This window comes from Pseudoliparis swirei, chromosome 15 (genome assembly GCF_029220125.1).
Source record: "Pseudoliparis swirei isolate HS2019 ecotype Mariana Trench chromosome 15, NWPU_hadal_v1, whole genome shotgun sequence".
Lineage (NCBI taxonomy): Eukaryota > Metazoa > Chordata > Actinopteri > Perciformes > Liparidae > Pseudoliparis > Pseudoliparis swirei.
Genome location: NC_079402.1, coordinates 3062232 through 3081695, shown reverse-complemented (window position 1 = coordinate 3081695; position 19464 = coordinate 3062232). Strand labels below are relative to the sequence as shown.

Genomic DNA, 19464 nt, shown 5'->3' with positions numbered 1-19464 from the left:
TCTGTTGATGCTTGTGTAGTTCAGGAGACTTTTATTTTTACTTTCTCGGGATATCTGGGCCACAACTGTGGATTTGTTCACACTAAAAACATCTGGGTACATTAATTACAGCTTACAAGTAAGACAACATCTTGTATTTTAATAATAAATATAGCCCTTGTATGTTCTGTATTATATGTTGGCCTAACATGTTGGAAATGTTTTCACAATTTTCAGTAATTACGCCAAAATCATGACTCATCCGTCCCGATTATTACAGAATTAAATATCGACTTTAGTGGTTGCCAATGATGGAGAGAAAAAACAATGATGAATAACCTTCTAGCTTTATTTTGAGCGATGAGCATTAATCTAATGCATATAAATGTGTTGGAAAAACACAGGTAAACATCCTCTGCTGCTACGCTGTGGCCACAGCTGATGTGTGTTGCTCCATGAAAACAGAACTACGTGGAGAGATTCCTGTCGCCCACATTCCTCCGGTCAGGAATCTAATGTGCAAAAACAACAACGGGGTCCATGCATCCTACGCCGTTTTCTACTCGATCTCATTGGAGGTTCCCACGGTGGCCACGATGTCCATTTCTGCAGAGGATCACAAATAAATCAGGAAAAAATCCTAATGAGCATTTTAAGATCGTGTACTTGTCTCGGATGTGAGCGTCTGGAGGCGTGTGTTCTTGAGATATTTACCTGGGCAAGGTCCGCCTTCCAAGATGATGTCATCGATGGCGATGTCGCTCCTGACCGATGAGCCTCTGGTGGCTTCAAACACGATCTGAAAACACACGTCCCTCTGAGTGATGAGCAGGGGCAGAAGATTCAGTGACTCAGAACCTTCTCACTAACCTCGAGAAGCTCTTCAATGACTCATAGAACCTTCTCACTAACCTCTAGAAGCTCTTAAGTGACTCCTAGAACCTTCTCACTGACCTCTAGGAGCTCTTCAATGACTCCTAGAACCTCCTCACTGGCCTCTAGAAGCTCTTCAGTAACTCATAGAACCTCCTCTCTGACCTCTAGGAGCTCTTCAATGACTCCTAGAACCTCCACACTGACCTCTAGAAGCTCTTCAGTGACTCCTAGAACCTCCTCTCTGACCTCTAGGAGCTCTTCAATGACTCCTAGAACCTCCTCACTGACCTCTAGAAGCTCTTCAGTAACTCATAGAACCTCCTCACTGACCTCTAGGAGCTCTTCAGTAACTCCTAGAACCTCCACATTGACCTCTAGGAGCTCTTCAATGACTCCTAGAACCTCCTCACTGACCTCTAGGAGCTCTTCAGTAACTCATAGAACCTCCTCTCTGACCTCTAGGAGCTCTTCAATGACTCCTAGAACCTCCACACTGACCTCTAGAAGCTCTTCAATGACTCCTAGAACCTCCACACTGACCTCTAGAAGCTCTTCAGTGACTCCTAGAACCTCCTCTCTGACCTCTAGGAGCTCTTCAATGACTCCTAGAACCTCCACACTGACCTCTAGAAGCTCTTCAGTAACTCCTAGAACCTCCACATTGACCTCTAGGAGCTCTTCAATGACTCCTAGAACCTCCTCACTGACCTCAAGAAGCTCTTCAGTGACTCCTAGAACCTCCACACTGACCTCTAGAAGCTCTTCAGTGACTCCTAGAACCTCCACATTGACCTCTAGGAGCTCTTCAATGACTCCTAGAACCTCCTCACTGACCTCTAGAAGCTCTTCAGTGACTCCTAGAACCTCCACACTGACCTCTAGAAGCTCTTCAGTGACTCCTAGAACCTCCTCACTGACCTCTAGAAGCTCTTCAATGACTCCTAGAACCTCCACACTGACCTCTAGAAGCTCTTCAGTGACTCCTAGAACCTCCACATTGACCTCTAGGAGCTCTTCAGTGACTCCTAGAACCTCCTCTCTGACCTCTAGGAGCTCTTCAGTGACTCCTAGAACCTCCATATTGACCTCGAGGAGCTCTTCAGAAACTCCTAGAACCTCCTCACTGACCTCTAGAACCTCCACATTGACCTCTAGGAGCTCTTCAGAAACTCCTAGAACCTCCTCACTGACCTCTAGAACCTCCACACTGACCTCTAGGAGCTCTTCAGAAACTCCTAGAACCTCCTCACTGACCTCTAGAACCTCCACATTGACCTCTAGGAGCTCTTCAGAAACTCCTAGAACCTCCTCACTGACCTCTAGAACCTCCACACTGACCTCTAGGAGCTCTTCAGAAACTCCTAGAACCTCCTCACTGATCTCTAGAACCTCCACATTGACCTCTAGGAGCTCTTCAATGACTCCTAGAACCTCCACATTGACCTCTAGGAGCTCTTCAGAAACTCCTAGAACCTCCTCACTGACCTCTAGAACCTCCACATTGACCTCTAGGAGCTCTTCAATGACTCCTAGAACCTCCTCACATGGAACTATCATTGATATTAAATGCCGCCGCCCTCTTGCCTGATGCTGGCTGTGGCTCCGGTACTCCACCGTGGCCCTCAGCCAGGCGACGCTCCGCTCGCCGCTCTGCTGCCACAGAGGCTCCGCCTCCTCTCCGGCCTTCTGGAGGCGAACGGCGAGCTGACCCGTCCCCGAGCCGTACATGTGGTAGTAGAAGCGCAGGCACTGGGGCCCCTTGGAGCCCCTCAGGGAGCGGGACAGCAGCCGGACGCTCTGACCCGGCAGCATGGGCGACGCCTCCATGTGCAGGTAGTAACCTGTCAATCAAAAGGGGGGGGGGGGGCGGGGTTAGAGCAGCACCTGTAGGTGTATCATGAGTCCATTCTGGACTTGGGACCCGCCCCCCCCTCACCGAGTCCCGTGGTGTGGTCTCCTCTGGGGCCGGTGTACGAGGTCGGGGTGGCCCCTCTCCTCCGCTGCCAGTCGGCGGCGTCCTGCTTGTCCTGAGCGTAGCCGCACAGCCCGGCCTCGAAGTCACAGTGGCCCGGCAGAGAGCCTGGAACACGACGCAGACTTTCAGCCGGGCGCCGTTTCTCTCTTTCACGTGATCTCACTCACCCAGAGGTTCTCTGGCCACGCTGCCGGAGCCCCGAAGGACCCAGTACGGAGTTAGTTTGAGAGGTTCTGGGGGCCGGACTGGATCTAGTGATCCGCTTAAACTCCATCAGCTAAACATCACTCAGAAACACGAAGGAGCATCTGGAACTGAAAATGGTTCTATGAAACCAAGGCTCTATAAAGAACCATTTCCTTAAATAGTTCTATCTATAAAGATGTTTCAAGAAACCTTCAAACAAACAGGGTTCTTTAAAGAACCATTTCCTTGAGGAGTTCTTCAAAGAACCTATAAAGGTGTCTCAAAGAACCTTCAAAACAGGGTTCTTTCAGGCACCATTTCTGGTTCCAAGAGTTCTTCCAAGAACCTATAAAGGGGCCTCAAAAGAAACATGGTTCTTCAGCCGGTGATGGTTCTTCGTAGAACCACAAAGCCTTAAAGAACCATTTGAAAACCATTATTTTACATCAGGTCTATTGTTGTGGCTCTTTGAAATCAAAAACACATTTCAATGAGGGTTGGTGGAGACACGCAAGAGTTATTTTGGCTGTTGTTGCTGTTGTTGTTGTTGTTTACCTGCCGTCAGCTCACAGTCTCCGAGGCTCACGCTGACGTCGTCCAAAGCCACGGAGCCGCAGTCCCAGAAGCTCCTGCAGGTGCTGACGAAAACCACCTGAGCAGGCAAAAGGAACTGGAACGTGTTAGTGTGTGTGTGTGTGCGTGTGTGTGTGTGTGTGTGTGCGTGTGTGTGTGTGTGTGTGCGTGTGTGTGTGCGTGTGCGTGTGCGTGTGTGCGTGTGCGTGTGCGTGTGCGTGTGTGCGTGTGTGTGTGTGTGCGTGTGTGTGTGTGTGTGAGGAAGAAAAATAAATCCTCAATCAAGAGTTTCTTTAGTTCTGAACTGGTTCGGTGTGTGAAGTGGGAGCAGGAGGCCAGAAGGTTTGACCCGTCTGGCGGGTCGATGACCAACGAGCCGCTGGCTCTGTGTCATGTGAAAAACCACACAGAGACACTCTGCCTGCCTGCCTTCCTTCCTTCCTTCCTTCCTTCCTCCCTTTCTCTCTTCTTTCCTCTTGTCCTTCCTTCCTTCCTTCCTCTCTTTCTTCCTTCCTGCTTCCTTACTCTCTTCTTTCTTCTCTTCCTTCCTTCCTCCCTTCCTCACTCTCCTTCCTTCCTTCCTTACTCTCCTTCCTTCCTTCCTTTCTCTCTTCTTTCCTCTCGTCCTTCCTCTCTTCTTTCCTCTCTTTCTTCCTTCCTTTTCTTCCTTTATTCCAACCTTCCTTTCTTCCTTCCTTCCTCCCTTTCTCTCTTCTTTCCTCTTGTCCTTCCTTCCTTCCTCTCTTTCTTCCTTCCTGCTTCCTTACTCTCTTCTTTCTTCTCTTCCTTCCTTCCTCCCTTCCTCACTCTCCTTCCTTACTCTCCTTCCTTCCTTTCTCTCTTCTTTCCTCTCGTCCTTCCTCTCTTCTTTCCTCTCTTTCTTCCTTCCTCTCTTCCTTCCTTCCTTCCTTTTCTTCCTTTCTTCCAACCTTCCTTCCTTCCTCTCCTCTCCTATTGTTGTTTACCAGTTCCTTTGTTCTTTTCTTTGTTTGCTTGTTTAGTAAATAAATGATCAGAACAACAGAATCCTGAATGGATAAAACTTTCTTTTCTCAAACTCTTTGATTTAAGTTTCCTTTTGATTCATTTATAAATTGGCCACTACGGTTTCTCTTTCTGATCTTTCCTCCCCTCCTTCCTCGCCGTCTTTCCTTCTCTCACTCCCTCTCCACGTGTCCTTCTGACCCCTATGATGTCCCCTCTCCCCCTCCTCTGACCTTGGCGGGCTGTGATGTCATGAAGGTGGCGTCCACGGTGATCCAGAGTCCTCTGGACTTCTCCCCCTGAGTCCAGACCTTCTCCTGGGCGCCGCGCGGCTGCTGCAGGTACACGGCGAGCGCCTGGTCCGTCCGGTTGAAGCCTGGACGCAGCCGTTCACGTCTATTTTAATATCACATCCTTCCTATCCGGAGCGTTTCGGGGCGCCACTCACCCCTCAGGGAGTAGTAGAACCTCAGGCAGAACTTCATGTTGCCGGGCAGAGTGGGGCCCGTCAGCCGGCTCACGTAGCGGGAGCGCGGGCCCAGCCGGGAATGAGCCAACAGGAAGTATCCTGGAAGCAGAAGACGGACTCCTCCTGTGACTCTGACTCCACATCACCGGCTCTGGCTGCAAGCTTCTCAGATTCCACCTCAAAACATTCCTGTCTACTCTGGACTTTGGTTAATTTCAATATTCTGTGTTCTGCTTTTTATCTTCTCTGTTTATTTATTTTAATGCACCATCTCTTACAGTGTATTGTACTTTGTTATTACTTTTATTGACTAATTGTTTTAATAACTACTGATCTTCACTTTGTGACACTTTGTCTGTGATAAGTGCAAAATAAATAAATATAGATAAACTTTACTTACTTTACTTCACTCACCCACTTACTTACATACTTACATATTTATTTACATACTTACTTATTTACATACTTACTTATATACTTATTTACTTATATACTTACTTACTTATATACTTACTTACTTACAAACATATATACTTAATTACTTACATACTTACTTACTTACTTATATACTTACTTACTTACAAACATATATACTTAATTACTTACATATTTACTTACATACTTATATACTTATTTACTTACTTATATACTTACTTACTTACAAACATATATACTTAATTACTTACATACTTACTTACATACTTATATACTTATTTACTTACTTATATACTTACTTACTTCCAAACATATATATTTAATTACTTACATACTTACTTACATACTTATATACTTATTTACTTACTTATATACTTACTTACAAACGTATATACTTAATTACTTACATACTTACTTACTTACTTACTTATATATTTACTTACTTACAAACTTAATTACTTACATACTTACTTATTTACATACTTATTTACATACTTACTTACTTATTAGTACGTGAAATATGAAATAGTGGAAGAGATTTAATAATCCAGAGAGTAAAATGTGCCTCAATAATAAGCAACAAGCTATTTAAACTGCAGAATTGTAAAATAATCATAATCAATAATCAATAATCATCTCCCACAGGCATCAGAGCCAAAGTGAAATTATAAATATTCGTTAAGAACCTCAGAATTTAGCTTTTTAAATCCTCTTTCTTTTCAAAACCTGGTGCCTACATTACCCAAAATGCAACTGCAGCCTGAAGCCCACCTGCCCCGGAGGTGTGGTCCCCGCTCCTGAAGATGTTGGGCTTCACGGACACTCTCCTCCACGCCGCCGCGCCCGGGTCCTGGGCGTAGTTGCAGAAACCCGACTCGAAGTTGCAGCTGGCGATGGAGGGGTCAAAGGTCGGCTCTGGGGAACAGATGGAGAGAAAGCCGAGGTGTTGTGAGGATGGATGAACATCTGCGGCTCGGGTTTTTAGTGTTTTACGATTCATCCGCAATATTTACATTTTCGGTGGTTATTAGAATTTCCCAGAGGATGAGTACGTTTTAAGTTACTCTCATGTATTATTAATTTATACATTATTAACAATGTTTGTCCCATTGAAATCCAAGATTTCAGCAAATGACATGAACGATGAACATAAAAGCACACTAAATGTTTCCTCCAGTGACACACAGTGATCAGAATGTTGTATCTGTTTAATCATGGGCTATAAACGTTACATAAGTCCTTTAAAATCCTATAAGGTCATATGTTTGGCTGTTCACCCACAATGCATTTGATCAGATGGATAACTGTGTGTAAAGGTGACATTATTAAAATGAGCACTGAGGAACGGGGCTGCAGCTCACCCGTGTCTTTGCTGCAGAACTCTGGAGAAAAGGAAATGTCATCAACTGCAACGCGTCCGCCTCTCGGGCTGTTAAAGGAAACCTCGAAGACCACCTGGAGGCAGACAGGCACACGGACACACAGACGCTGAGCCTCACACAGGAGGGGATTTCATGGACATATATATATACATTTTATATATATATGTTTTTACATTTATTTATATAAATATTAAATATATATATATGTATTAAATACATATATATATATATATTGCATATATATTTATTTATTGGATATATATATATAAAATAAATATATATATATTTGTTCTATTAAATATATTATTTTTTTCTTCTACTTAATAGACATATATATAATTTTTAAAAAATATATAAATGAATATAAAATAAAAATATATTTATATATACAGTATATAAAATAAATAAATATATGTATATATATATAAAATGAATATACAGTATACATATGAAATATATAGATATTTAATATTTAATACATATATATTCAATATATATATATATAAATATATACATATATTTAATTATTTAATATACAGTATATACATATGTTTAATATATATATATATATATATATATATATATAAAATGAATATAAAATAAACATATATATATATTAAATAAATATATGTTAAATACATTTTAAAGTCATACATTAAATATTTTGGTTCCAAAATGTTTCATACCTGTACAGAGTATGGTGCCTTCAGGTCCACCTGCACAGGTATCCACTCCTCCAGCATGCCGCTCCAGTTGCTCTGGACCTCCGTGTCCGCCCTCCACAGGTCCTGGTACTGACCCAGCTGGTCCCTGGTGTACACAGAGAACAGGTTCCCCCTCGTGTCGCTCCGCTGGTACTGGAAGCTCAGGCAGCCGGACAGCGGCACCGTCGTCATGGGAGACACCAGCTTGGCCACTTCTTTGAACGTTTTGGCGTAGACGGAGTCCACGTACATCAGGTGACCTGAGAGTGCGTCGAGACGTGAGCCACTGGGAAATATTTGTATTATATTTTCTACTTTTATCAAATCTGAGCCAACACTCTTCACAAAGGGGGTTACATTTGACAGTTGAATAGCATGAATATGCTCACATAAAACACACACACATGTATTCTAATACTACTCACCAGTCTTGTTGTTGTACGTGTGGTCATGTGGGATGTGGTTTTGGAGGAGCTGGCCCCCTCCGCCCACATACCAGTTCACGTTGGCATTCCACTGATTACTGTATCCACACAGGTGGGACTCCTCAAAGTCACACTCTGTAACGCAGACAACATGTGAAACAGGGCTGGAGACCCAACAACGCCCAACGATGTTCATGCGTGTGTGTGTGAGCACAGATGGCCTGCACCCAGAGGTGCTTATGTGGATTATTATGTGTGTGTGATGTGGGTGTGTGTGTGTGTGTGTGTGATGTCACCGACCCAGGCAGTGTCCAGAGCTGATGTGGATCTCAAAGATGGCCACGCTGCTCCCGGCGCCGCGTCCCGGTTTACCTTCGATCACGACCTGATCAACAACACATGGAAGGGATGACATCATCGATACCAGAGGACATATTCAGGGTCACAGAGAGGACGCCCCATGAAACGCCCAGGCACGTAATTAACTTTTTAAAGCGGAAGATTTTTCTGTTAAAAATTACTTCCAGAGGAAGAAACGCATGAGGTCATGTGATGTCATTTGTACTTTTATTTTATGATTATTATGTGTTCTTTTTTTGAATTCAGATGTATTCTAGCTACCAGATGGACATTATTAACACATATGGTCTTTGAGAATAAAAAAAAAAAAATTTCTGCGAAAACAATGTTAATAGATTCTGACAAAATACTTTTATTGTTAAAAATAATATTTACAATTGTAACAATTTGTCAAAAAACACCCGTTTTGCTTTCTTTATTAAATATAATCATGTGTATATCCCTCTTATTATTAAGGAGGATAATGGTTTTGAAGGAAAAAAAGAATAAATAGCATGTTTCATTATTATGTCTTCCAATTTAATTCAGATTCAGACATAGTATTTTGTCATAATGGATTAATATCGATTTAGCTGAAATTGATTTAAATAACTCATCTATGTGTTAATAATGTCCATTTGATAGCTTTTGATTGTTAAAAGGAATATTTACAATTGTAACAATTTGGTAAAAAACGCCCTTTTTGCTTTATTGCTCATAGATATCACGTTTATATCCCTCTTATTATTAAGGAGGATAATGTCTTTGGACGTGTTACATGTTAATTCAGATATATTCTACATAGTATTTTGTCATCATTTATTAATATCATTTTAGCTGAAATAGATTAACGTCCATCTGGTAGATTTTTATTGTAAAAAATAATATTTAGAATTGTATCAATTTCGGAAAAATGCCCTTTTTCTTTCTTTCTCGTAGATAATCATGTTTATATCCCTCTTATGTCGCTCTTATTATAACGTTACATTCCTAAAGTCTGGGCCTGGTTAGTTTAACGAGCGTAAAGAAGCCGTGAGGAGCAGCCGGAGCCTGGCTGCCTTCAAAGGGAACACTCCGAAATCATTGTGTCTTGCTCAAGGGCACATCGACTAGGGCGGGGATTGAACCACCAACCCCCTGATTGAAAGACAGACCAGCTAACCACTGACACACAGTCGCCCCGATACTGTCTTCATGCTATGCTACGCTAATCTAATGGGCCAATTGGTGCAGCTTGTTCATGCTATGCTACGCTAACCTAAGGGCCCAATTGGTGCAGCTTTTTCATGCTACGCTACGCTAATCTAATGGTCCAATTGGTGCAGCTTGTTCATGCTACGCTATGCTAACCTAATGGTCCAATTGGTGCAGCTTGTTCAAGCTATGCTACGCTAACCTGGCCCAATTGGTGCAGCTTGTTCAAGCTATGCTACGCTAACCTGGCCCAATTGGTGCAGCTTGTTCAAGCTATGCTACGCTAACCTAATAGCCCAATTGGTGCAGCTTGTTCAAGCTATGCTACACTAACCTAGCCCAATTGGTGCAGCTTGTTCAAGCTATGCTACGCTAACCTAATAGCCCAATTGGTGCAGCTTGTTCAAGCTATGCTACGCTAACCTGGCCCAATTGGTGCAGCTTGTTCAAGCTATGCTACGCTAACCTAATAGCCCAATTGGTGCAGCTTGTTCATGCTATGCTATGCTAACCTAATAGCCCAATTGGTGCAGCTTGTTCATGCTATGCTATGCTAACCTAATGACCCAATTGGTGCAGCTTTTTTTCGACACCCTTCCCCTAAAAGTACATTTTCTTTCAATAATAATCAGTTCAATCTTCTCTTCAGAAAGTGTAACAGCCGCGAGACGCTCGCGTGTTCGTCTTCATACACGTCGTCTTCTAGTAATCGGTGTGAAAGTGAAACCACTGAGGTACAGAAACTATCCCACCTGGGTCTACTGTTACATGTATGCGCTGAGGGGCCCACACATAGCACATACCCGACATCCCATAATGTAGAGGTCACGACCCTGTCAGAGTCAGCGCTGCCTTTCAGATATAATCTAAACATGTGCAGCACTATCCACACACAGTGTTTGGACTATGTGTGTGTGTGTCTATATTTGGGCGTGCATGTGTAATGTCAACGTTTGTCTTCCCTCCCGTCGTGTGGTTCTCTGCACCGCCTCCGTCTCACGGAAAGAAGGGACGAGTCAGCAGGTTCTGTTACTAAATATGCACATAATTAAGTACTTTTTATTTATCTTTAAGAGTTTTACTTTTAGAAAAAGGGAGAATGGCCTACGACCTGATCTAGAGATTTATTTTCTCATAAAGTCTGTAAGAAAGTTTTATGGTGAGGTCTTTTTGTTCTACTAATGACTTCATGCTCATAACATCAAAACACAACTTTTATTTTGAAATATTATTATTTTTCTTCTAAATATACGACTTTATTCTAGATATGACTTTATTCTCATAACATTAAAATATAAAAACAACTTTTATTTTGAATAATTATTACTTTCCTTCGAAATATACAACCTTATTCTTGACATGACTTCATTCTCATAACCTCATAACACAAAAACACAACTTTTATTTTGAAACATTATTACTTTCCTTCTAAATATACGACTTTATTCGAGACATGACTTTATTCTCATAACATTAGATTATAAAAACACAACTTTTATGATTAAATATTATTAATTTTCTTCTAAATATACAACTTTATTCTAAACATTTTCTTGTCATACTTCAATCTCAAAGAATTGTTTCTCTGAATCTCAGAGTTTTGTTTATTATCACTGGCCCCTAATACATACTCAGTCATGTATACAACGTATGCATAGTTATGCATAACTGTTACTTTGATGTGTTTAAACTCTTACTTGAGTAGTTTCCAACACAAGTTATAAGATATGTACATTGTGTGCTTAACTTTTATTGTTAAATTCTGAATTTTCTTCCACATTCGTCTCCAATATCTCCAAAATGTAATTTTATTTTGACATTGATATTCATAGTCTCCATATGGGTAGTAGTAATAAGCACATGTCGGCTCCTCAGAAGATGGACTATAGATTATATTCCCTCGTGGGTGTCATATTTTACCCTGTAGGGCTCGGTGTCGTTCTGCAGGTCCATGCTGGAGATGACCCAGCTGTCCGAGGCCTGCTGGCTGCTCCACAGCGGCCGGTCGAAGCTCCGCCCCTCCGTGCGCCGCAGGACCTCCACGCTCCCCGAGCCGCCGATCTGGTAGACGAGCCTCAGGCAGCTCCACTCGTCCTGCTCCAGGGATGGACTCAGCAGGACCCCGGTGACCCCCGTGACCTCTCCCTGTGGCCCGGCGTCTGCATCGTCCTGGCCCACGGTGTCCACGGCAACAAAACGGCCTGAGATGAGACAAAAAGTATTTTTTAAACTGCTGCTACTTTTTATTCTGCGGGGACAGAATATTGTCAACGTCCCTTTAATAACTGTAGAGGAGATTCTTGCATGTTTGAGCTCATTTTCTATAGAAATATCAAACACTTGTACATTCAATGTTTTTTAATGTTTTTCTGACTTATCTATATCTGCCAGTCCTAATGTCAAAATAATATGAACATGATCTATACATATCAATAAACTAAAAAAATAATTCTAACACATGAACATGTTGGAATTAAGCGCCTAATGTTTGCTAATTCGAGCTCATGCTAACGTGTTGGGATTTAGCGCCTAATGTTTTCTAATTTGAGCTAACGCTAACATGTTGGGGTTAGCGCCAAATGTTTGCCATTGTCGGCATCGCAGTGCAACACAAAGAACAGCCTGGGCTCTTGAGGACGTCATTAGCTTCGCAGGTATCATAAGTCATAAGCCAAAGTGCTGAGCAGACAGACATGTTGACCTGATGACCTGTCACATGTCTTCTGTTTTGGGTAAAAGCCTCGAAATGGAACTTTGATCTAAAATAAAAAATTTAAAAAACTTGAAATTTAGGGACATTTAAAGGAATTATGCACCATAAATTCAGCTCCCACCCTCAAAGGGACGTTAGCTTATTCCTAAGCTACAGGGGCCTCTGGTCTGGTCTGCCATTCATTATTGGTCCCGGTGGAATGCGTCGCTGCCTTCGGGCTCCGGGCTCGGCGACACGCTACCCGCTGGAGCCGAGCTCATTTTACTTTTCATGCGGTTAATTCAAGATGTCTTTTTTTTATATGCTGTTGACATGCAATTGTTTTCATGTTTGTATTGTGCGTAAATTGGCGAACAAGCCGAGGTATTGTCTTGATTTCACCAGCGTCTCCAGTAGAACAACATGCTTCATGCACACAGAAACATGAAGATCCATCTGGAACCGACAATGGTTCTTCAGAGTGATGCCCTGGAAGAAACCTTTTTGGTTCTACAAAGAACCTTTTAAACCAGGGTTCTTTAAAGAACCATTTCCATAAATAGGTCTTCAAATAACCTATAAAGATGTATCAAAGAACCTTCAAAACATGGTTCTTTAAGGCATTATTTCCCTAAATAGTTCTTCAAAGAACCTATAAAGGTGTCTCAAAGAACCTTTAAAACATGGTTCTTTAAGGCGCCACGTCTGGTTTCACAAAGAACCTTTCAAACTAGGGTTCTTTAAAGAAGCATTTCCATAAATAGTTTTTCAAATAACCTGTAAAGGCGCCTCAAAGAACCTTTAGAACATGGTTCTTTAAGGCACCATTTCTGGTTCCACAAAGAACCGTTCAAACCAGGGTTCTTTAAAGAACCATTTCCTTAGAGAGTTCTTCAAATAACCTATAATGGCACCTCAAATGAAGACATGGTTCTTCAGTAGGTGATGGTTCTTCGTAGAACCACAAAGCCTTTTAAAGAACCATTTAAGAACCATTATTTTTCTGCGTGTGTGCTTGACGTGACTTCTCTTCTCTTGCGGCCTCAGCCGAGCACCGAGAGGAGAGTTGATGAGTAAACGCTGAGCACAGCATCGGCCACGCGGAGCGGTTCAGCGAGCCGGCGGCAACAACAAGGATAGAAACAGGAATAGAGAAAAAGTTGTTTTGGCTTTTTCCCACAGAGCAAACTTTAGTACAAGTGCAGGATCATGGGGGGTAGATAAAGTCTTCAAGAGGAGTTTCCTTACAACAGTCGAGCTGCAGATACAGTTTCTACTGGAGCATCTGGGCACAATCATGCTCCAAAGAAGTCTTCCTCCAGCCACAGAGATGGTGAGCTCTAACAAGGATCACACGCCCCTTTCAATAGTGCAGAAGCAAGCCATATATACAATACTAATAATAATGCTCTTTGTTCTAAGTGTTCAAAAAGCTGAGCAGGAACAAGCTGATAAAAAGGGAACCATACATATGTATTATTTATTACTATTATAGCTACATATACCAGTATTGTATCGTATGTGTGCTATCGAATCAAATTCTGGTATCGTAAGTATCGGGTATCGTGATATTTATGGCAGGTATCGTATCGTAAGTATCAGGTAACGTGATATTTATGGCAGTTATTTTATCGTAAGTATCGGGTATCGTGATATTTATGGCAGGTATCGTATAGTAAATATCGGGTATCGTGATATTTAAGGCAGTTATTTTATCGTATATATCGGGTTTCGTGATATTTATGGTAGTTATTTTATCGGAAGTATTGGGTATCGTGATATTTAAGGCAGTTATTTTATCGTAAGTATCGGGTATCGTGATATTTATAGCAGGTATCGTACTGTAAGTATCGGGTATCGTGATATTTAAGGCAGTTATTTTATCGTACGTATTGGGTATCGTGATATTTAAGGTAGTTATTTTATCGTAAGTATCGGGTAACGTGATATTTAAGGCAGTTATTTTATCGTAAGTATCGGGTATCGTGATATTTAAGGCAGTTATTTTATCGTAAGTATCGAGTATCGTGATATTTATGGCACAGAGCTGTTAGCCTAGCTTAGCATAAATACTGTCCAACCTTCCCCACCAACACTGCCAGCGCACACTAGTGGTAACATGTGGTATCACACTGGTTTAATCAATACACTAACGCAGACGAACAAAGTGCCTCTCGTGGTTTTAAGGCGGAGCCTCATTTTCACAACACATCTCTAGGAAGTCCCCGTTGTTTGGCGAGAAGACGTCTCAGGGTGTAAATCCCCCATAAAGCCACACGTTGTTGTTTTCACCTTCCTGTTTGTGATCTTCAAAGAGAGCCACACTGGCTGCCCCCCCCCCACCCCCTGCTTTATGCTAAGCTAGGTAAAACACCTCCTGACTCTCTTAGTAAGAAAACAAAAAAGCATATTTCTCAAAAATGCTCCTTTTTGAGGCGATATGCACTCTTTTCATTGACAGTACACAACCATAGTACGACGTTAAAAAAACCACAACATTATTATGATTTTTGTACGCTTGATATCTGGTCCTCGCCCCAAATAAGGTTGCACGATTTAACTTTTGACAGCGTAGATTTGGGCCGATTTATGTGGAGAATAAAGTCCAGTTGGCAGGACCTTATCAGACCGGTTCTGACGGATCATTCATCACAAGTGTAGTATAACTACGCTCTCTATATGTTATATCACTCGTCTCTTAACTTTTAGTTTCTTTTAACTCGTCTTGTTCTGTGTTTCTTATGCTCCTGCCTCTCTTGTCCGGGTGAAACCTGGTTAAAAAAAACGTTTAAATATAATTTCAAACAGGCCTGACAGAGTTAGACATATGTAGTTTTAAAAAGATGTCACATTTAGGCTTCGTGTAATGAGATGAGGTCAAAGAGTGTTCCAGAACATCAACATGACCTCCACCTCTTCACTCCGGCGCTGCTTCATGTCACAGTTAAGTTGACAGGTTGTGCTGCGAGTGCGACGCCTCGCTCTGCAGAACAAATGATCTGAGCCGCCTCTCATCTGTTGGCTTCCATCCCTTCACATAAATAATGTCCGACACATAGAGTACACATCGGTATGCACAGAACCCACCTATATATATATGAGCTGCGCAACAAAACCAGCCAGAAAGCCTCAATGGGTGAGTTCACTGACTCCAGATGTTTTTTTTCGGAGATGCTGGATTCAATGGGGACCAGATGGGCTTCTCTTCCAGCTAAAAACGCCACCGAAACAACTGCAGCATCACAGAACCGCTAAGAGAGCCGCGATGGAGCCTCACGCCGAGGGCAACGATGGACATTTAAATAGAAAATGTTTTCTCAAGAAGATGCCGGGGGGGGGGGGGGGGCAGTACCATCTTCGTGCAGGGCCCAGCTCGTAAAGTCCTCGTCTGACGTGTATCCGCAGGTGTCGGTCTCGAAGCTGCAGGAGCCTGGCAGCAGCTGGTTGTGGGCCTGGATGGTGGCTTGGAAACACAAGGGGGAAAGAAAGGAGGGAAAAGAAAGAGAGAGAGAGGGAACGGTAAGAATGAATCATGGCAGCTGGCGTTGACACAAGCATGCCCTCATTCACCAGCACTGCATGGCGCCACCGGCCCTTCAGGAGGAACTCACCAGCTAACGTCAGGAGGAAGAAGGGAAGCATCGCGGCAGGAAATCAAACTCCTCACGGGGAAGAAGGAGAAGTCCACAAGTTTGAACAAGATGTTTGCATCCACAGAAGTTGCAGGAACAGTTTTGTTTTTGAAGATTCCCTCCGCTGTCGTCTTGAGTGTCTCTCCAGCTCACAGACTGGCAGCTCACTGCAGACGCTCCGCTGGGAAGTCGGGGAGGAGGAGGAGGAGGGAGGTAGGAGGGAGGAGGAGGAGGAAAAAGGGGACTTATAAGGAGAGAAGGAGGAGGAGGAAAAAGGTGAATGATGACCCAGAGGGAAGCCATTGAGGGACCATATAGGAAACAAAGGAGGGTGAGGAAAGAAGAAGAGGAGAAGGAGGAGGAGGAGGAAGAGGAAGAGGAATTGGAAGAGGAAGAGGAGGTAGGAGGAGAAAAAGGGAACTAATAGGGAGAGGAGGAGGAAAAATGTGAACCGGAGGGAAGACAGTGAGGGACCATGTAGGAAACAAAGGAGGATGGGAGGAAATAACAAGAGGAGGAGGAGGAGGAGGAAGAGGAAGAGGAATTGGAAGAGGAAGAGGAGGTAGGAGGAGAAAAAGGGAACTAATAGGGAGAGGAGGAGGAAAAATGTGAACCGGAGGGAAGACAGTGAGGGACCATAGGAAACAAAGGAGGATGGGAGGAAATAACAAGAGGAGGAGGAGGAGGAGGAAGAGGAAGAGGAGTTAGGAGTAGGAGGAGGAGGAGAAGGGAGGTAGGAGGAGGAGGAAAAAGGGGACTTATAAGGAGAGAAGGAGGAGGAGGAAAAAAGTGAGTGATGACTTGGCGGAAAGCCAGTGAGGGACAATGTAGGAAACATGGGAGGATGGGAGGAAAGATTCAAGATTCAAGATTCAAGATGTTTTATTTGTCACATACACACACAGGGTGTGCAGTGAAATGAAAGTGGCAATGCTCAGCAGGAGTGTGCAAGGGCAACAAGTACACACTATTTACAATAAAAAACAACACAATATTTACAGTAAGTGTGTGTGTGTGTGTGTGTGTGTGTGTGTGTGTGTGTGTGTGTGCCTAAGAGGGGCAGTTGTGTGGGTCTATGTGGGGGTCCTGGTGAGGTCGGAGTTCACAATCCTGATGGCCTGAGGAAAGAAACTCCGTCTCAGTCTCTCTGTTCTTGCAGCTTGACTACGGAGGCGCCTGCCTGACCGCAGCAGCTGAAACAGTCTGTTGTTGGGGTGGTGAGGATCCTTCATGATCCTGCCGGCTCTGGTTCTGCACCTCCTGGTGTACAAGTCCTGCAGGGTGGGGAGTGTAGTTCCAATAGTGCGCTCAGCCGAACGCACTACTCTCTGCAGAGCCTTCCTGTCCTGAGCGGAGCAGTTGCCAAACCAGGCTGTGATGCTTCCTGTCAGGACGCTCTCTACAGCTCCAGAGTAGAAGGACTGAAGGATCCTCTGGGAAACTTTAAATTTCCTCAGCTGCCTGAGGTGGAGGCGCTGCCTTGCCTTTCTCACCAGAGTGTCTGTGTTCGTTGACCATGTCAGATCCTCGGTGATGTGGACTCCCAGGTATTTATACCCGCTCACCCTCTCCACAGTAGTCCCGTTAATCCCCAGTGGTGAGTCGTCCTCTGTTGTTGTACCCTCCTAAAGTCCACAATCAGCTCCTTAGTTTTGGTGACATTCATGATGAGGCTGTTGTCCTGGCACCAGAGTGACAGATCAGCAACTTCCTCCAGGTAGGCCTTCTCGTCGTTGTCGGAGATCAGGCCCACCACCACTGTGTCATCCGCAAACTTGATGATGGTGTTGAGCTGAACCTGGCCACACAGTCATGTGTGTACAGGAGTACAGTAGGGGCTGAGGACGCAACCCTGGGGATCCTGTGTTCAGGGTGAGGGATTTGGAGGTGTGTCTGCCCACCCTGACCACCTGTGGCCTGGCGGTCAGGAAGTCCAGGATCCAAGCACACAGGGGTGTTCAGTCCCAGCTCAATCAGCTTGCCGGCCAGTCTGGAGGGACTATGGTGTTGAAAGCTGAACTATAATCAATGAACAGCAGTCTCACATAGCCCCCTCTGGCTGTCCAGATGAGAGAGTGTGGTGTGCAGTACCTGGGAGACAGCATCATCCGTGGATCTGTTTGGGCGATAAGCAAACTGCAGCGGGTCCATGGAGGAAGGGAGGAAGGCGCAGATGTAGTCCTTTATCAGCCTCTCAAAGCATTTCATGACCACCGAGGTGAGGGCCACCGGTCGGTAGTCATTCATACATGCTGGAGAAGCATTCTTGGGCACAGGGACAATAGTGGATCTCTTGAAGCAGGCGGGGACCACGGACTCAGCCAGGGAGAGGTTGAATATTGTGGTGAACACTGGAGCTAGCTGGTTAGCACAGGTCTTCAGTACTCGCCCAGATATGCCATCTGGACCTGCAGCTTTCCTGGTGTTCACCCTCAACAGAGCCCTCCTCACACTGTGCTCGGTCACAGAGAGTGTGTGTTCATCCCCAGCGGTAGAACTCACCAGAAGAAGAGGAGGAGGAAGAGCAAGAGGAAGAGGAGGTAGGAGGAGAAAAAAGAGAAGGAGGTGGAGGAAAAAGGTGAGTGATGACCCGGCGGGAAATGAAGAAGAGGAGGAGGAGGAGGGAGGTAGGACTAATCGGGAGAGAAGGAGGAAGCTGTGGACTCAATGTATTATTAATAATGAAGGGACACCTGGAGAGGTGAGGTCAAAGGTCAGGCATGGCCCATGTGTACATGAGGGGAATTCATGATCTGGGATATCGGGTTGTACAAAATAAACTGAATTGAATAATTCGATGAGTCTGTTCCCGTTTCCATTTGGCGACGGTCCAACACGCTGCACCGAGAACATGTTTCCCGTGAGGAAGAGAGAGTTCTGCTTCACGATGAAGAGCCGTTGACACTCGCCGGTTCTTCCAATCCCAACGAGAGGCCGAACATCGGCGCGTCCGCCTCCAACGTCTTCCCCTCAGGCTCCGCCCCTTTTGGAACAGCTGGCCGGCATATTTTCCATATTTCGCCCGGCTCACGGTCTGCAGACGGAACCGCGTGGCGGTTTGACCACAAACAGGCGGATCCTCAAAGGCCGGCGGCGGACACCATCTTTTATTATTAACAGTAAAATAATATGTATTTCATTTGAGCGTGACTGAGAGGAGGCCAGACTGTGGCGGGACAACGGGTTACACATTTATGATCCATCTGCCGGGCGAGCAGCTTCTTCTTCTTCTTCTTCTTCTTCTTCTTCTCCTTCTTCTTCTCTTCTTTTTCCTCTTCTTCTTGTTGTCTTTTGTTCTTCTTGTTGTCTTCTTCTTGTTGTTGTCTTCTCTTCTTGTCTTCTCTTCTTCTTCTTCTTCTTCTTCTTCTTCTTCTTCTTCTCCTTCTTCTTCTTCTTCTTCTACCCGTCTCTCCTCACTTTGGGTTATCGGCATATTGATGAGACACTTTTAGATGATATTCCAGAAAGAGACGAACTGCAGACACAGAAAAATAATGGTTCTTAAATTGTTCTTTAGAAGGCTTTGTGGTTTTATGAAGAACCATTTTTTAAGGTTCTTTGAGACACCTTTATAGGTTCTTTGAAGAACTCTTTAAGGAAATGGTTCTTTAGAGAACCC

At 44.0% G+C, this 19464-nt stretch overlaps 1 protein-coding gene across 1 annotated transcript; it reads right to left on the bottom strand.

Moving 5' to 3' along the window:
• Window positions 1–4: 4 nt before the first annotated feature.
• Window positions 5–16007, bottom strand: LOC130205135 (MAM domain-containing protein 2-like). The gene is made up of 15 exons (XM_056432304.1): window positions 15825–16007; window positions 15566–15676; window positions 11442–11722; window positions 8289–8373; window positions 7989–8123; window positions 7546–7823; window positions 6839–6932; window positions 6249–6392; window positions 5022–5141; window positions 4807–4949; window positions 3572–3668; window positions 2792–2935; window positions 2440–2696; window positions 694–778; window positions 5–585 (listed from the first exon to the last, which is right to left on the bottom strand). The coding sequence occupies exons 1-15, from the start codon at window positions 15853–15855 to the stop codon at window positions 539–541; spliced, it is 2052 nt and encodes a 683-aa protein (XP_056288279.1). The 5' UTR covers window positions 15856–16007; the 3' UTR covers window positions 5–538.
• Between the last annotated feature and the right edge of the window lie 3457 nt (window positions 16008–19464).